General features: G+C 40.8%; 3 protein-coding genes across 12 annotated transcripts in view; 1 reads left to right on the top strand and 2 right to left on the bottom strand.

The window, feature by feature from the left end:
• Positions 1 to 2,856, bottom strand: part of LOC149705027 (tRNA N(3)-cytidine methyltransferase METTL6) — a 57,729-nt gene extending 54,873 nt beyond the window's left edge. Inside the window, exon 1 of one of the 3 annotated variants that reach the window (XR_016381496.1) lies at positions 2,711 to 2,853. The gene's annotated coding sequence lies outside the window, so the exon portion shown is untranslated. Of the gene's footprint in view, positions 1 to 2,710 lie in introns of all 3 variants that reach the window. The other 2 variants (XM_089865198.1, XM_089865199.1) reach the window with 2 other exon arrangements.
• LOC149705026 (uncharacterized) lies at positions 255 to 5,589 on the top strand. Of its 2 annotated transcripts, XR_016381497.1 has the most exons (6): positions 255 to 794; positions 1,000 to 1,105; positions 1,506 to 1,612; positions 1,677 to 1,849; positions 1,921 to 3,372; positions 3,780 to 5,589. XR_016381497.1 is itself a non-coding variant. In XM_089865200.1 (5 exons), the coding sequence occupies exons 1-5, from the start codon at positions 689 to 691 to the stop codon at positions 2,203 to 2,205; spliced, it is 777 nt and encodes a 258-aa protein (XP_089721326.1). In that variant the 5' UTR covers positions 255 to 688; the 3' UTR covers positions 2,206 to 5,589. The 2 variants fall into 2 exon arrangements, 1 of the variants encoding a protein (XP_089721326.1); XM_089865200.1 differs by having other exon boundaries at positions 1,921 to 5,589.
• On the bottom strand, positions 5,214 to 17,086 carry LOC149705025 (E3 ubiquitin-protein ligase HECW2-like). Of its 7 annotated transcripts, none has more exons than XM_089865180.1 (20): positions 15,889 to 17,086; positions 14,577 to 14,904; positions 14,005 to 14,153; positions 13,835 to 13,942; positions 13,576 to 13,767; positions 13,218 to 13,387; positions 11,068 to 13,148; positions 10,799 to 10,929; positions 10,586 to 10,730; positions 10,007 to 10,525; positions 9,676 to 9,940; positions 9,337 to 9,602; positions 8,949 to 9,266; positions 8,774 to 8,887; positions 8,328 to 8,579; positions 7,992 to 8,271; positions 7,805 to 7,919; positions 7,530 to 7,728; positions 6,428 to 6,620; positions 5,214 to 5,842 (listed from the first exon to the last, which is right to left on the bottom strand). In XM_089865180.1, the coding sequence occupies exons 2-19, from the start codon at positions 14,810 to 14,812 to the stop codon at positions 6,509 to 6,511; spliced, it is 5,652 nt and encodes a 1,883-aa protein (XP_089721306.1). In that variant the 5' UTR covers positions 14,813 to 14,904; positions 15,889 to 17,086; the 3' UTR covers positions 5,214 to 5,842; positions 6,428 to 6,508. The 7 variants fall into 7 exon arrangements, with proteins under 7 accessions (XP_089721306.1, XP_089721309.1, XP_089721311.1 ...); XM_089865183.1 differs by having other exon boundaries at positions 11,068 to 12,936; positions 13,012 to 13,148; positions 14,577 to 17,085; XM_089865185.1 differs by having other exon boundaries at positions 10,808 to 10,929; positions 11,068 to 12,936; positions 13,012 to 13,148; positions 14,577 to 17,085.
• Positions 17,087 to 17,126: the final 40 nt, after the last annotated feature.

The following is a 17,126-nucleotide window of genomic DNA, read 5'->3' as shown; positions in this document are numbered from 1 at the left end:
TCAGAAGTGAGATGAGACTAGAAGTACTGAGCTAACCAAATTCTTCACTCGGCGAAAGTGAATATTCTTGATAACACAAGAACGATTGGCCCTCTAGTGGCGGTTTCTGAATTTTCCCTCCAAAACTTGAGACGCTCGCGGTGGTAGACGGCCGAACTAGATTCAAGGAGCCGCGTCCGTGTTCCGCCGTTTTAGGTTGAGGGGAAGGGGGTAGGAAATGTTTTTGGAACTCGACCAACTTTTTTCTCAGTAGTGTAGGCGCGTGGGAAGCGGCATAAAATCCTCAAATTTGTTCACTAGTGCCAGGATCTAATACCAAATGCTAGAGCCCTTCACTTCTAGTCTCATCTCACTTCTGGTTAAATTAAATGAGGATCGCTATTTTTGTAACTCTTGGAGATTTTCTATATAATTTATGTCACTATACCTTTGAAGGCGTATCCTTGGTGGATATTAACTAAGTATTACTTTTACACTTCCGTATCTGCTGGCTTCTAACCCCGACTACACCTACATTAGTATTTTATCTCCGTTTATCACGTAATGTTTTTATAGTTCTTTTTACCGGCATAGACTCTAGACTAGAGAGAGGCGTGCGTTTGATTTTGGACGGTTAGTAGGTGGAGTTAAGGAAAGAACGGTCTTAAAATTCAAAGAAAGAGTAAGGCTAAGCTAACGATTTCAAATCATGTCATCGCTTTATATTTGGTACGCTGCTATTGATTTCGGGATCCAATGGAGTGGTTTCATTATTGCAAATGCGTTAAACACCGAAAAATTCTACGACCTAACTGGTAAGGTTTTTGTTGAATGTTGATGTTACGTAACGTAGGCCTTAAGTACTTACGTAATCCTAACAAGTACAGACACTAAGGCCAGGGGAAGTCCGTTTTTATAAAAACATAACTAGGCAATCTAATTAATTAAGGCATAAACAAGGAAAACGTGCTAATGTTAATTGGTGGTGGTTCTATCAAAAATTTATTTTTTCCCCCATAGGTTCTCTAACATTCGTAGCCCTGTCAATTTGCGCTTATAAATGGACAAACGCCAGTGGAATTCGAAAGACAACTCAGACTGCAATGATATTAATATGGGCTGTGAGGTATGCTACCATAAGTACGTAAGATATGTCCCTCCCATAAGTTAATTGTCACTGGTTACAAACTGGAGCTTGTCATGAAGTGAAGTGAGTGAGTGAGGTAGGTCATAGATTCGAGGTAAAGCGACGCCTGGTGGCGAGGCGCAGCTGTCAAGGGCTTAGTAATGCAGACTAAATAGGACTATAGATGGACTGCAAAATTAACCACCACCGAGTGTAGGACTTCATTTCTCGCTTCTCTCGTTCTCGAGCTGCAAGTCTCTAGTTTTACGACGTATAGGTAGTGTCATACTTATGGAAGGAACACATCTTATAAACTTATGATGCTACGTATTTTAGCGAGGAAATAATTAAAGTTTCAAGTGAATTGACATTTTATCTATTTATTTTCACGGAACCATAGGTTAGGAAGCTACCTTTTTACTAGAATTCTACAGGATGGGAAAGATAAGAGATTCGATCAAATTAAAACGAATCCACTTAGGTTCTTTGTAGCGTGGACTTTACAAGGTTGCAAATTTAATTCAATAGAAAATTCCCTTTGTTAAAAATTAAAAACTATGTATTTAATTAGGAGTTTGGGTTATGGCAAATTTATTGCCATCTTTGGTTATGATTTCAAATCGTCAAAATCCATCTCTAACTACCAAGGACTTGATTGGCTGGGGTTTATGGACGTTTGGTTTCGTATTTGAAGTTATTTCAGATCATCAAAAGAGTAATTTTAGACAAGATCCTTTAAATCGAGTATGAACGTGGTTTCGAACGCGCCGGTTCTTAAACGAGAGTGACCTTTGACCTATTTTGTTCAAATATAGGGTAAATTCATTTCAACTGGATTGTGGAGCTTATCCCGACATCCTAACTACTTTGGGGAGATAATGTTATGGATTGGGCTATTCTTAACGGCATCTTCCGGGTTTACCGGTGGATTGACTCAGGGTCTGGGTTTGTTCTGCTGTCCAATGTTCACCGCCTTCCTCATCACGCGAGTTAGCGGAATTCCGTTACTGGAGAAATCGGGTCTCAAGAAATGGGGCCATGAACCCGCTTATAAACAGTATTTGTCTGATACAGCGGTCCTTGTACCTTATATTTGGTGATATTTATCGATATGAAATGTTTTCGATTTTTATAAATAAAGCTTCATTACAACATAATTATGTTACAAGCCTAAAGTACTTTAACTACTCGTTGGAACGGAAGGGGTCAAAGGGCAAAAAGCGCCACACTTGTGAAGCCAAGGCTTAGCGTTTAGGTTTAAATGCTAAATTCCGTCTCAAAGGACTAAAAGCTTATAGGACTACTAAAATTGTATTTCACAAGCGAAATTTACCTCTTAACTCGCTTAAAATTAAGCTGTTTCAATTAAAACCTTCCAATATTACACAACAAAGTGCGGAATGAGATTATGCTAATAAGGGATTTACGAGAGGTATTTCTGTGGGCGCTGCCATAACCTGTCGGCGGCCTTTAGTTAGTGGCTGACATTCCCTGTCGTCGAACGCGCTCCGTAGCCTTGGCAGAACAACTCTCCGAAAAGGGGGCGGTAACCTCGTAAGTCCCGTATACAACATGAAAAATATAATTTTAAATTCAATTACTTGCCTTAATGATGAAATAGTCCAATGAAATGGTTCTCGAAGTTGCGAATTTAAATATTAATCAAACCAAATCAAACCCAGTTAAAACTAACGCCTTGCGCCCAATATCAATGGCGGGATCACGTGGTTGATGGTTTATAGTACAAGTTGTACAACGCCACCTATGTACGATGCAGGGCGCGTTGGTCCCGACTCCACAGGCCAATTTTGGAAAGACCTTCATTTTATTGCTACATAACACAGTCGGTAGTGTGGCGCGCTTCCATAAACCAAGCTTCAGGGTGACTAAACTTGATAAAATGTGACACTTGTTGGGAATCTAACCATAATAAATGGAATGTTGTTATGTCCGCCCGTCACCTCCCGAGTAAAACTGGTCCAAAAAGTGGTTCAGCAATGGTTGGTTTTATTATTTAAGTAAGAATATCGCTGTGTCTCAAATTTCGATGGGGGTAAGATCCAACTGGTATCTATAAGGTGGTGAATGAGCTTAAGTGCATTAACGACCTTATAAATACCAGAAGAATCCTCCTCCCATCGGAATCTGAGACGTAGTGATATTCTTTTGCTAGGTTTCGTTTGACCATCATTGGTTTGCCCTTTTACTTTTGGTACATATACGGAGCGAAACTTTTCCCGATAGACGATGCCAAAAGCCTAATGCGCGTGAGGAAATTTGTTTTCACGCTACAGGATAGGTAACTCCCTGTCTGTGTCCGACGGCAGCTTATTCGATATACTATGTTCTAGCTTCGGTTGTCAGAACGCGCAAAGCTAGGTAACGTAGCTTTGCGCGTACTGACAAGAGACATTAGAAATAGTAATTTTTAGTATTTAAATCTTGAGATTTTAGACCATGAAAATCAGTATCGCTTTCGTCTGTTGTCAGCACGCGTAAAGCTACATTACGTAAAGACATGGGTTTGCGCTTGCTGCCAACCGAAGCTCGAACAGAGCATATGTCGAATAAGCTGCCGTCGGAGATAGGGAGTTGCCTATCCTATAGCGTGAAAACAAATATCATCGCGCGTCTAAGTAAGATATAGGTGGCGTTATGCATAAGCCACTTTTAGAAAGAGGTTCGCTTATATTACTGTAAAACCCAGTCGGGAGTGTGGCGCGCTCCTATGAGCCAAGCTTCTGGGCGACTAAATTTAACCAAATTCAACGCTGGGTGGTAATCTTACCAAATACTCGCAACCTCCCTGCGTCCGCGGGTCACCTCCATTGGATTTGACTGGGATTTACAAGGTGGTAAATGCGGTGACTAAGCGCTTTTACAACCTTGTAAATTCCGAGATGAGTCCAACTTCCATCAGAATGCGGAACATAGACCAAAGAATATACACGTGCGTGTATATTCTTTGGTCTATTGGGAGACACTTTTTTTCGAGGTTTGACCTTTTGGTACATATTGAAGTTTACAGTAGCTAAATTACATATTTGAATGTTTTTGCATTTTTGCATTACATTTTCAAATTTGGCTTTTATCTTCATAAGAAGAGAAGCTTTTCCCGATAGATAACGCCAAAAGCGTTACTTATAGAGTAATTTCGGTTGAGAGGGGGAGTGAACTGTGTATCCCCTACGTTAGGGGCAACTTTGTACTAGAGAATACTATTTGCCCCCGGAAGGGAAGGGGAGGGGGGGATATCACTAAGGTAAGAGATAGAGGGTTATGACGTTGCCGTATATGGGAAAGAAATTACTCTATACGCGGGGGTCCGGGAATGAACATTCAATCTAGAGGGACCACAAACTTGGGGGGGGGGGATACAACGTCTGTGCGCAGTTGCCCGCCAATTTTGCAGGGTACGCGCAACGCAGTACAACGTAAAAAAAACGTGACGGTTTTGGTCCTTCCCAAAAAACGGATGTTTTTTCCATTTCAGTTTTCACAATTTCCAAACGCGCGCATTAGTCCCAAGGCTTAGCGAAATGAGACCAAGCGGCCATTTTACTTGTTTACATTGTACCGTCTTTCTCCAAGACCTTGTCGTCTGATAGCTTTTTTTTATTTTATTATTTTGGGACACTTTAGCAAGAAATCTTTAACATAGGATCCGCCATTAAGATTCTGGTTTATTATATAGAAGGTTCATGGTCGGGGGGGGGGGGCACGTTTAGGCAGACGAATTTTTGAAACTGCCTACTTCAACCATGACGCAAGGATGATGGGGGGGGGGGAAAGGACGCTTACTTAATCTGAGGGCAACCCGTGGGCACACACCCAGGCAGGTCCTGTGGGACACCAGAAAATGGGGAAGGAATAGACTGCAAAATGGCGGATGGTCTTCGTAATTCCGCCATTCTTCCTCTCCTATTTCTAGAGTCCAACCGAGCCTGACCCCAAGTCCTTCCGCGTGCCCACCTATCCCCCTCAGATTAACTAAGCATCCTCGCCCCCCCCCCAAATCATCCTTACTCCACGTGACGTCGTTTTGGCTAAAAGGCGGAAAGTTTCTGAGTTCAAAATGAAATCAAATGACCGCGTCCTGCCGAAAAAGTTTGCTCAAGTAGTTTTTATTTGTTAAAAACTACTGAATTTTCTTTACAGCACAAAATTGGTAATCGTTACTTGTTTCCATTGTCGAATAATAATAATAATAATAATTATAAGTAAGATGCTGTGAATTTTTCAAGTTATTCAGCCCAGCTGGACAACTTTGTTCAAATTTTCCCCCGCTCTCATATTATAGTTATCGAAACACAAATTTGTTTTTTCTCTTAATTTTATATTATTTACATGTTGTTTTTGTTTCATTTAAATTACATTCCACAGTTAATTAAATTCATACTTAAAATTTCTCCCTAATTAATAATAAATTCACGTGACGTCACAATTAACTTTTATAAATAATAAAACTAAAAAAAAAAAAAAAAGAGAGAGGAATAAATTTACACGATTAAATTAAATTAAACTTTTTCAATAATTAAAAATTAAAAATATATTTTCATAAACGTAAATAAAAAAAAAAGAAACAGACTAGGCTCTTGTTTTTTAAGCGTGAACGCGTGAACTTGTGTGAAAATCTATAAAGGGGCGGGGCTTAGCTTAAAGGTTATTGCTGGTAAATACTGCAGTGAAAGCTTGTTTGTTTGTTTGTTTGTTTTTTCCTCATAAAAGACACAGAAACTGTATAAAACACGATGTAAAAAATTTCAGTCGTTACCCGAAGAATGAATTTCACGACAATTAATTTTTATCTAGAGTTTTAAACATCAAACGGTCAAAATTAAATCCTTACTCGCTACTAAATACTAAAATTTAGTTAAAACTGCTCTTTGTACGCAACTTTACATCACAAATTAACGGAAAACCGAAAAAAAGGCGCGTAAACGATGTTTTTAAATTGTTTCAAGTGCGCACAATATGGCTGCTTATGAAATATGTTAATTAATTTTTACAAACTTCTCCTCGATTAACTCTTGTTATTTTTTTAACTGCCTTTCGCGATAAACGGGCCCGTTTATGTTTTAATTATTTAATTAATTTTTAATTGCTTATTTTCCCTATAATATTTATTATAAGTTATAATAATTAATAATAATAATAATAATAATAATAATACTGATTAAAATTATACGTCGCCTATTTTATTTTTAGAAATTAAATAAAAAAAATATCTAAAGTCCTCAAATCAATTAATTATTGATTTTTTAATTGATTAAAATATGTTACTTTTAACTTAAAAAAAAAAAACAAAATAAAGACACTCACCTAACTCTTGCTTAGTTCTTTTACATAAAAAAAACCCCAAATAGCGGCGTAATGCGGGTTAAAAAAAAACATATTCGGTATTCACTCAATTCCAAAAGTGCTCGATTCTTCAACCGCTAATTGTAATTTTTCATACAACATTTCGTAGGACGAATAAGGTGGAAGATCCAATCGATTAAAGCATGTATGGGCTCTGAAAAATAATTAATTTCCCCGACTTGTAATGAAGAAAAACAAATTTGCAAGGAAGAAAAACAAATTTGCAAGGAAGAAAAACAAATTTGCAAGGAAGAAAAACAAATTTGCAAGGAAGAAAAACAAATTTGCAAGGAAGAAAAACAAATTTGCAAGGAAGAAAAACAAATTTGCAAGGAAGAAAAACAAATTTGCAAGGAAGAAAAACAAATTTGCAAGGAAGAAAAACAAATTTGCAAGGAAGAAAAACAAATTTGCAAGGAAGAAAAACAAATTTGCAATGCAAGGAAGAAAAACCAATTTGCAAGGAAGAAAAACCAATTTGCAAGGAAGAAAAACCAATTTGCAAGGAAGAAAAACCAATTTGCAAGGAAGAAAAACAAATTTGCAAGGAAGAAAAACAAATTTGCAAGGAAGAAAAACAAATTTGCAAGGAAGAAAAACAAATTTGCAATGCAAGGAAGAAAAACCAATTTGCAAGGAAGAAAAACCAATTTGCAAGGAAGAAAAACCAATTTGCAAGGAAGAAAAACCAATTTGTAAGGAAGAAAAACCAATTTGTAAGGAAGAAAAACCAATTTGTAAGGAAGAAAAACAAATTTGCAAGGAAGAAAAACAAATTTGCAAGGAAGAAAAACCAATTTGCAAGGAAGAAAAACCAATTTGCAAGGAAGAAAAACCAATTTGTAAGGAAGAAAAACCAATTTGTAAGGAAGAAAAACAAATTTGCAAGGAAGAAAAACAAATTTGCAAGGAAGAAAAACAAATTTGCAAGGAAGAAAAACCAATTTGCAAGGAAGAAAAACAAATTTGCAAGGAAGAAAAACCAATTTGCAATGCAAGGAAGAAAAACAAATTTGCAATGCAAGGAAGAAAAACAAATTTTTAACTGTTAGAAGAAACGTACCTTGGTAAACTAGTGGGCTTCCCCCATTTCTCTATACAAAACTTTCTGGGTCCATTGCTTCCCCTAAGCGCTGAAAATCCCTCGTAAGGAATACTAGAAGTTCCCGTAACGAATTGAAGCAATCTTAACCTCTGTTCATTATCAAACTTTTCAATGGCCATCCAAAACCACTGAATCACCAAATGATTGTCGTGATATCCTTAAAAAAATTAAATTAAGTGTTAAACTTATTTCTATTTCTATAATTAAATATAATAAATATAAAAAATACAAACCAGATCGGTATTCGGTATTTTTCCTCCAATCACTGATATCAATCTCCGCTGTTCCCGCGATAACCAATTCTAATTCCCGCGCGTCAAAGACGGAAACTAAACGCGAATCAACAACCTGAAAGAGTTAAATAAGTAGAAATTAATTCGGAAACCGCAAGAACAAATAGTTCTTTAGTAGGAGAAATACCTCGTAGAATCCTTTGACTAGACACTCAGTTTGCTCGCAAACTCCCCGTTCCAACCTCCATTTGACCATCCTTTCAATATACTCTTTCTTATTTCTTTCCGTCACTCCGGCGTTTTTCCCACCGGGTTTTAACTCCTTCTCGACAATTTGACCGGCAACTTCTTCGGTAACGCAGAAGGTTAAATCCAAACCCATATCCGAGATATCATTCTCTTTCAACCATAAAAGAGACTGATGAAACTCGGCGTCCAAGTATTCCAAGTCACTTAGCGAACAGGGGCTGTAGACGAAAGTAAAGTTCAGTAGCGGACGACGGAATAGTTCGAGAGGTCTTACAGTCTGAGGAGAGCTTTGTAGAATGGCCTAGTAAAGAAGGCATCCAATAGATACTGGTGGACCAGCGCCAGACCCAGGACACGTCCGCTAAACCGGAACCACTCGTGTTGATTGTCCACAAAGGCGGACATTGGGCTCACTTGTACAGTGTATGTGTCATTGGCAGAGTACTCGAAGAGTCCGTAATAAGGATTAAAGAGTTCGCGGGATAACAGAAAAAAGAACTCTCTCGATGGGCCACCGTAGTCCAATCTAAGAGTTACGTACCAATTACTATAGCTTATTGGGGACATTGTAGAATTAAGCGAATTGTTTAGAAAAATGCCTCATAGATTGCGAATTATATTCATAAAAGGTCATATTCGGGACAAGACAATCTTACATACTAATCACGGGCATTAAGTATGAACCACGCAAACGAAAGTACCGAACGAGTAAGTACTTACCCTTCTTCACCGGCGAAACTGGTATAAAGTCGCGATTTTTGCAAATCCTTCTTAGAAGCCGCCATAATTTTATTAAACGCGTCTTCGAGTAAATGATCTCGTCTAATATTAAGCCTAAAACGAAAGATACCTTCCCTTACCCATTCGAAATAAAAGATAAATAATAATTACTTACTTTAACTTTCCGGGTCCTTGACCATATCCTTTAGATTCTAATTTTCGATAAAAATTCCTCAACTTGGCTTCGAAATCCCGCCTATAAGGTGCCGGAGCTCGAACATTAGCGCGTTGCAGACCGGGTGAAGCTTGAGGTGACGGTTGAGGCGATCCTCTAGGTGATCTATGAGGCGCCGAGGCTCCTCCAGTCGCCCCGCCTGTCGCACCCGCGGCTGCTGGAGAGGCGGAAGTCGAGGCTGTCGCTCCCGAGGAACTTCCAGGAGCGTTGGACATGAACTGGGCTGGGATGTAAGACATGATTTCCTCCTCAAACAAGCTAAGAACAAAAATAGTCTAACAATTAAAGACAAATGTTATCGGAGATGGCTGGCAAAATGAAGATATACCTTAATAGGATTGTTAAGTCAATATCGTGACTTAAACGGTCTAACGCCGCCGTTCCATCCGCTCTGATGCCATTAACTTTATCTCTGAGGGCTTGATTGCTGGATATCGGGGAATGTCTTTCCCTCAGGATATCCATGATATTAGGTTGCCTCAAGAACGCGACAACTTTGTCGTTATAGGCAGTCGGGACTTGAGAGACAACGTGAGGGGCGGGAACGCTACTAACAGGTGGTCTGGGAGGTGGAACTGGACTAGACCCTTGTAACTGAAAACAGGAGCGCCGTTGAACCATTTCCCCCCAATCTAAGTCGGGTCCAAATCGATCTTAAATGACTTACTCTGTTAATATTGTCCAGTCTCATTTCTTCTTCACCAGCGCTGCGACTCCTTCGTCTGGCTAAAGGCACAGAAAGCTTGTGAGGGTTTATGTAAGGCGTCTCAACAGGCAGGCGAGGATCGATAAATGTTGTGCTTCTTGACGTGTGATCAATGAAGAATTGCTTCCCCGATCGATCTAATTTAGTTTCCCATCCCCTAGGCAAATCTCGAGCAGTATCGGCAAATTTGTTTAAAAGACTAACAAGATCCCTATTATGTTGATATCTGCAAGGAAAACGCGAGGTCCTCAACGTCGGGGCGTGGCGTAATCAAGACTTTTACGCGTTTTACCTTTCGAATGTGGCTGGATCGCGTCGAATTTTCGTCGTCATGTGCTTAAGGGAAGAACTTCTATTGTACATGGCAATGGCCTCGTCATTCATGTGAAGTACGTTAAAAAAATCAGGGCGTGTTACGAATCTAACTGCGGGTGAGCGTAAAAGTACGGCTCTTTGACTATTTCCAGCGGCGGAAACCGAGGCGGAAGCTCCCGTTGGAGCATCCGCGTTGTTGGAAACTCCCGTAGCTTGGGCGGAGACCGAAGTGGATGGGTTGTTGCTAATAGGTGAGGCGGTAGATGTCGAAGGCACTGGTGATGGCATCGACAAAGGAGAAGAGACTAATGTCGGAGGGGTTGGAATGGGTGAAGCGATTGGTGAGGGTGTAAAAGCGGAAATTGTCGGGGATACCGAAGTGACAACGGCGGTTATAGGAGGCGGTGGACAAGAAGGAGGGGCAACGGGAGGTGTCGCCGCTGAGGCACCATCCTCCATCGCCCGAGAAGTAATGGTACGACGTATGCTTTGATACCTGGAAATGACTTAATTACGGCCGAGTCCTACCACCGCGAGATCAACGAGTCATCCGTACCTTCTATCTAATTGTTGCCTTTGAAGTTCATTAGTAGAACCGATAGTAAGTTGAGGAATAGCAGTGGGTCGAGTCCAGGTGGTGGTTCTATTGACGTGGTCGATATAGAAAATTCTACCGTGGCTATCTATGCGAGCTTCCCAATCTAGGAATTAAGAGTCGAGAACCGTATAAATAGTCACGGTAAATAATAAAATATGGAGCTCAACACACAGCTCTTACGGGGAGGCAGTGGTTCTTCGAGTTCCACTCTCTGATATCGAATAGTTCTTTCCGGGATAGAAGGTAATCTCGTGGTAGGAACGTGGCTGGAAGAGCCAGTCGTCCCAGATACGCTCAAAGAACTAATGATATCAAATTAAGGGTTTAATTATCGTTTATTATAGTTGACGCTATGAAATAGTATTAAGCAAGCGCGAGTGTCAAGAGTTAGCACTCGCGCGTACTTGAACTGAAATGTAAAACCAAAGGATTGTTTGTACTTATTAAGGAGTCTATGAGAATCGTTTGACCTAGGGTGAGGTTGATGCACAGGGGTTGGTGGGCATGGGGGAAGCGGAGAGCTACTGGTCACCATTATTTCAGGCATATCTCCCACAGTTCGATTCGCAGCGTCTCCGTCCTCCTCGTCCTCCAATCCACCCGCGACACTAGTCCTATCATCTTCCGTCATATCCTCAGTGACATCGGCCACGCTTTCCGAAGCTTCGGTCTCTTCGACAACCGTGGCACTCGCGTCAGTATCGTCTCTCAATTCATCTTCGTTTCCTCCCGAGTTACAAGAAGTCGGGAACAAATTCGGGACACTCATACTCGAAGAAAGGCCGGCATTTTCGTTTTCGCCAAAGGAATCCGGTGAAGCCATTTCGTCCGAGGCCGGATGATGGTTGGAATGATGCGATAGTACAGGGTCACTGTGAGGAACTTCGAGACTAGATAGCTCTTCGCCATCTTCTTCGCAATGCGAAGTTAAATCGTCGGACGCGTCCGAACTCTGTTCTTCCGAGTTTCTCCCCTGGTCCTCTTCTACCGACGTATTTAAGCAAGGATCAACGTCCTCGTGATCGGGGCATTCGTTTTCACTCGCGCTAAGAGTTTGAGACGATAAGCTACTAGACGGAGGCGATGATATTCCAGGGTCAACCGGTTCGCAAGAGGCGTAGGCCTCGGGGTCCTGGTTGTTCTCCTCTAAGTTTTCTTCGGTTTGAACGAGATTTGGACTATCGAGAGTCATTTCTTCTTCAGTCTCTAGAATGACTGACTCGCTTAGATTTTCCAAAGAAGGCACACTATCTTGGATGGAATCGTGCTCCGGAGTAGCCAAGGGAGCCGTTCGTCCTCCGACCGAGACAGCCTCGCTCCTAACGGTAACTATCCCGTTAACCGCACCATTGGCTAGATTACAATCACAGGGAATGCTTCTGGCAGGAGGCACCGGTAAGACTGTCGGCCTTTGAGCTCCGCTGGAAGTTCTTTGGGGCAAAGCCGGCGGCGGACTCGAATCGACCACGTTCGATAAACTTCTAAGATTTGCCGAAGATATAATGTTCGCTACGTTGCCATCTTCAACTTGACTAGAAAGCTCGTCCAAAGCCGCCGTAATCGGCGAAGGCAAAACCCCGTTTTGCTCGTCGGTGTCAACTATTTCCAACATAAAACTGTCCTCCGGTTTTGGGTGACGCGAATCGTTCTGTTCGACGCTAGCGCATGACGTAGCGGAAGCCTGCACGGCTCTCGTACGTTCCAAGGGTTTATGCGGTTGGTGAGGATTATGGTGCTGATTTTTACCAGATTTCAACTTGGGCGGCAAGGGAGGAGGCATATCTTTCGATTCGGATAAGCTGGGTGGGCCACTATTTGAACCGTCATTGGGGCTTTGCAGAACGTATTCCAAGTTAGTAAACGCGACATTGTTGCTAGAGCTAGTCGAAGAAGTTCTAGGAACGTGCGACCCTCTACGCGAAGGCGCCACAACGGCTCCTCCAGTCGAATGCAAACTATGATCACTTCCAGAACGCACGCTTCTCCCCTCGCCGACCGATTCCCTTCGTGAGGAATCGGCCACCAATCTTTGGGGACCACCCGAGGCCGTCGGCGTTCCATTGGGTAAAGAAGGCATTCTACCAGTTAAAGGAGGGTGCGGAACGTGCTGAGGAGTGCCTGGTAAAGACGAACACTGATTCTGGCTATCAGTTGGCAAGTCGGAAATGTAGATAGGGTTATGGACTTGGCGCATATGACACCACGGATCGACGGGACCTTTATCTATCGTACAAGTAAAGACTAACTGCCCCGTTATATGATCGGAAGGATTTCTACTCGTTAAACTTAAAGTCAGCTCTTGAGGTCCGCTGCAAAGATACAAACCATCAAGGCGTTCCATAACGCGCTTAACATCTTGCCGACAAAAATCTTTTAATACATACAGATTACACTGCGTTAATAGATGTCCCACGGATATAGAAAGCCTTCCTAAAAACCGACTGATAATTGGTCTGCTTTTCGCAAACTTATCTTTAACTTCAAACTCCATGATATCCGTTGGGTACGCGATGTATTCAAACTGAACAACAAAGACGCTTTGTTGCAACCCATTTTTCTCGCCATCAAGAATGGAAGTATAATTACTTACCCTTCCAGGCCATACGGGATTGATGGTAGATTCAGCAACCGCGGTTCTACATACTTGTCCATGATGAGGCAATAATAAAACTCCCTCTCCCTTCCCAGGATGAACTGATATTTTGATATACGGATCAGGGTTGAAAAACATGCCCTTTTTAAGGTTCCTCGCGTGAAGATCTAAACGCATAAAACACTTTTCTATAAACCCCCTAAAACACACCGGCAACTCCTCTAGCGGTACTTAAATTGCCTCATAGATTGCGTATTGTATTCAAATAAGGTCATATTCGGGACAAGACAATCTTTTACTAATCATTGGATGGGGGTAAAAAAAAAAACAACTCGTCACAAGTAACTTAACGTACTTGAAATATAAAGTCGAACCATTTCAACGGGATGCTGCCTAGAAGAATAACCCAAAAGAATGTCTTCTCCAGTAAGTCCATTCTGGGGAGCCGATGCGTCAGCCGTTTTTCTAACTACAACAACGGGACTAACTGCTCTTAACGTGTTACTAGTTCCGCTGTAATATTTGAAGCATATATTCGTCGGATTGGCTGGGAGATAATCATATAATTAAACCGGATCCAAAACATCCACCACGCAAGTACAACAATGACATACTTTCGGAGAACAAATTCTCGCATTCAATAACCCAAGGTACTTGGCCCTTTTGAGAGGTAGATGGACGACGATTTTTACGTTCCAAGTAACAATTTGGTTCACTTTCGTCTTAAAAAACCAACTGTATTTAATGTTTTGTTCGGACTACGTGCCGAAAGGGGCGATAGTACCTGTCCGATAAAGACCAATCCAATCATTGGCCGTTGGTTCTTCCTTAATGTCCCAAGAGACCATTAAAGGTTCTTGGCTACCTAGAACGTAATCGGATCTCGACACTCCCAAACTAGACCTACCCAGTAAGATGGGCAAAGGCGGTCTTCTAGATTTAAGAAGGGCAAACTTATTTCGGGGTTCTTTCTTTCGATGACTGATATGAACAAGTTTCGTGGAACTATACACTGAACAATAATAAAAACTAAAGATATTGACTTCACCTGAAGGGACGAATGGAACTCATTAAACCTTCACAAAGAATTCGCAACTTTAAATGGTCGCAGTGAAGATAATTGCGGGACTTGGAAATAAATATAAAACTCTCTAAAGAAAACACGAGGAAAGTCTGCCCTGGTATTTAGCAACATTCAATTAGCTAAGACATTCTTTCATAATTTAAAATAATCTTGAAATATCCGATTTGCAATCTAGGCTATCATTTTACGAAGTATTTCCTCAAGATTTTATCTTTTTCTTGTTCAATGTCTCCTTCAACAAAACTTGTTTAAAAAAATGTATAAACATCAACCTTGGAGGGGCTTGAGGAACTCCGGAATTACTGCCATTATTCCCTAATACAATTGGACTTGACGCCGTAGCTCCGGTAGCGTTCGAATTATTTGGATTAGGTAAGGAGGGCCTTCGCGGTGGTACAGCTTGCGACGCGTTTGAAGAAGTTGAACCGCTACCATTACCAGGAGCCGCGGAGTTGGAGCTACCGAGTCTTAAAGCGGGGTGAGGACCCCGTGGTCTCTCCGCGATCATAAGGAGCGACTATTTTGAATCTTCGCTATGTATTAGTGTACAAACTCGATATGATCCGATCGAGTACGTTTTGACGAAATTACATCTTATCGCTATACGAAAAAGTGACGAACAAAAATATTTCACTTAACCATAGTTGTTATCTTGAAAATAACTCAAATTGCGCACTTAGATATAGTCAGGAAGTCACGTAACAGGGTTCATACAACTTTTGGAAAACAAATTTCCCTGAGATTTCCAGGTTTTTACCCATATACTTCCCTGAGTTTTCCAGGTTTTTCCCGTAAATGGAGTACTCTATGGATCCAATGTTTACGAAGGAGGGGGGGGGGAATAGGAGTATAACATACTCAAAGGACATCCCCGTATCACTAGTAGAACCAGAGTTCTGAGCCTCTGAGTTTAGTGTAATGTTAATCCTATAGAGGGTATGTTCACGAACATTTTGCTTAATTACTCGGCCCCTGTGTGACGCAAATTTCCCTGACTTCCCTGAATTTTACTAAAAATTCTAAATTTCTCCGAGGTTTTTGTCAAATATTTATTTCTCCGATTTTTTCAGGTTTTCCCGGTTTGTATGAACCCTGCAAAGACTACAGCGTGTCCCCGACAACATACATATAATAATTTATGGTATTCATACTTTCCTGATATGACATATCAACATGAACGCTGGATCTCTAGCGTTCATGATATCAATAACGATTTCTATTTGGTATCATCATAAGTTTATAAAATATGTTCCGTAAGTATGACACTACCTATACTTCGTAATGCAAGAGACTTACTGCTGAGAGCTAGTTGGAGAAAAACAAGCGAGAATTGACTACACTCGGTTTTGCAGTCCATATTTCTCTTTAGTTTGTACTAAGTCTTTGACTGCGCCTCACCAGGCGTCGCTTTACGAGAATCTATAAGCTACGTCACTTCGTGACAAGCTCTCATTAACCAGTAACAAACTTATGGAACATATATTATCAACTTATGCTATCATCAGTAACGTAAATTTTCAGACACGTTTTAAAATAGATAATTTTGAGAGAACATTAAACCAAGAACTTTGAATTATCTCTTACACAATCTGATTTTCACTTGGATTTTGCAGAATATTTTTTGTACAAACCCTGTTTCGTTTTCATGGGGATTACGTTTGTACACAATACCAACACTACATGCGCGGCACAATTTCAAAAAATTACTCTTAATCACGGGTAATATTTTATATCCCACATTCAACCAATTCTTTCTGACTCTTAGATCCTGAAACATTTACTAGAAAATGCCCTAAATAGATCTTAAAGGTCAGATTTGGGGAGTGGGGAGGAAGTCATACAGGAAATGCAGCTGAGTTATAACTATCGCTTGATTAACTTTGAAGAGAGAAACTTCACAGATATACACACTCACATTGGGTTTTTTTCAAGGGGGTGGAAGGAAAAAGTTAAAAAAAAGCGAATCTAAAAGAAAGGCAGGAAAAACTCGCTTGATGTGCTTGGTTTCGGTAGGGTAGTGGGGGACATAACACAGAGTTGCCAACAGGAAGTGTCTATTAAACCTCAGCAGCGGGGGAACTCTACAATACTACTTATATACATGTACAAATTTCAGCTGTCAGTAATTTTTTGGGGCTTTATTTTAAGATGTTTACGAGACCTCCGAAGGCCCCTCTATGTTGATTAAAGATCATAAAGCAATTTAGGACTCTTAATACAAAAGAAAACTGACAGGAGGTCCCTTCTATTTTAAGAACTAACGCTTATAGGGAGTGTTAAACACTCGCGTTGGTACTAAATTAACATTTAGAACTAAATTAAAGGGTTTTATACAGCTATATAGCTAATTTGCGTTTAGTTCTTTGAGAAATTATAATCTTCGTACAGTTAGGCCTAAGTCCTAGTTGTCGGCAAGGCCCTTTGAAGTTTATTATACCCCATTTTGCGGAAGTACCAGGAGTACAAAGCGGGGATTTTAGGGGGAATGGAAAATCCCGAGGCCAACGCGAGAGAGGCCCCGTCCCATCCGAAAAAAAAGCCGTTTAACGAGCAAAGGCTTATCAAAACGGAAATAATATTATATCAATTTTCCTACCTTGGATTTTGTAGTGAAGGCCTAAAACCTATAGTATCGTCCATTACGGTTCCCCGCACATATTTTCTTTTTATTTTATCCAATATTTGCCTAAAACAACGCGTTTACTTGATGAAAACGTTTAGCTACGAAACTCACGACCGACACTTATTTCCGCCATGATGGATTTGACACGTGACGTAATTTAATAGCGGGGTGTTTTGACGGTTGAGAAAGAGAATTAGAC

This window comes from Phalangium opilio, unplaced genomic scaffold (assembly GCF_054372755.1).
Source record: "Phalangium opilio isolate 3A_F unplaced genomic scaffold, DU_Popi_V2 ptg000014l_1, whole genome shotgun sequence".
Taxonomy (NCBI): Eukaryota; Metazoa; Arthropoda; class Arachnida; order Opiliones; family Phalangiidae; genus Phalangium; species Phalangium opilio.
The sequence above is the reverse complement of the archived record's forward strand: the minus strand, read 5'-3'. Positions and strand labels throughout refer to the sequence as shown.

Bases quoted from the DNA above. Each gene is read 5' to 3' on its own strand.
- LOC149705026 (XM_089865200.1), top strand. From the start codon at position 689: ATGTCATCGCTTTATATTTGGTACGCTGCTATTGATTTCGGGATCCAA. The intron at 795-999 runs GTAAGGTTTTTG...TTTCCCCCATAG, and splicing joins AAAATTCTACGACCTAACTG to GTTCTCTAACATTCGTAGCC. The intron at 1,106-1,505 runs GTATGCTACCAT...ACGGAACCATAG, and splicing joins ATATTAATATGGGCTGTGAG to GTTAGGAAGCTACCTTTTTA.
- LOC149705025 (XM_089865180.1), bottom strand. From the start codon at position 14,812: ATGATCGCGGAGAGACCACGGGGTCCTCACCCCGCTTTAAGACTCGGT. The intron at 13,388-13,575 runs GTACGTTAAGTT...TTATGCGTTTAG, and splicing joins GGTTCGACTTTATATTTCAA to ATCTTCACGCGAGGAACCTT. The intron at 9,267-9,336 runs GTATATCTTCAT...TTTTGTTCTTAG, and splicing joins GACTTAACAATCCTATTAAG to CTTGTTTGAGGAGGAAATCA.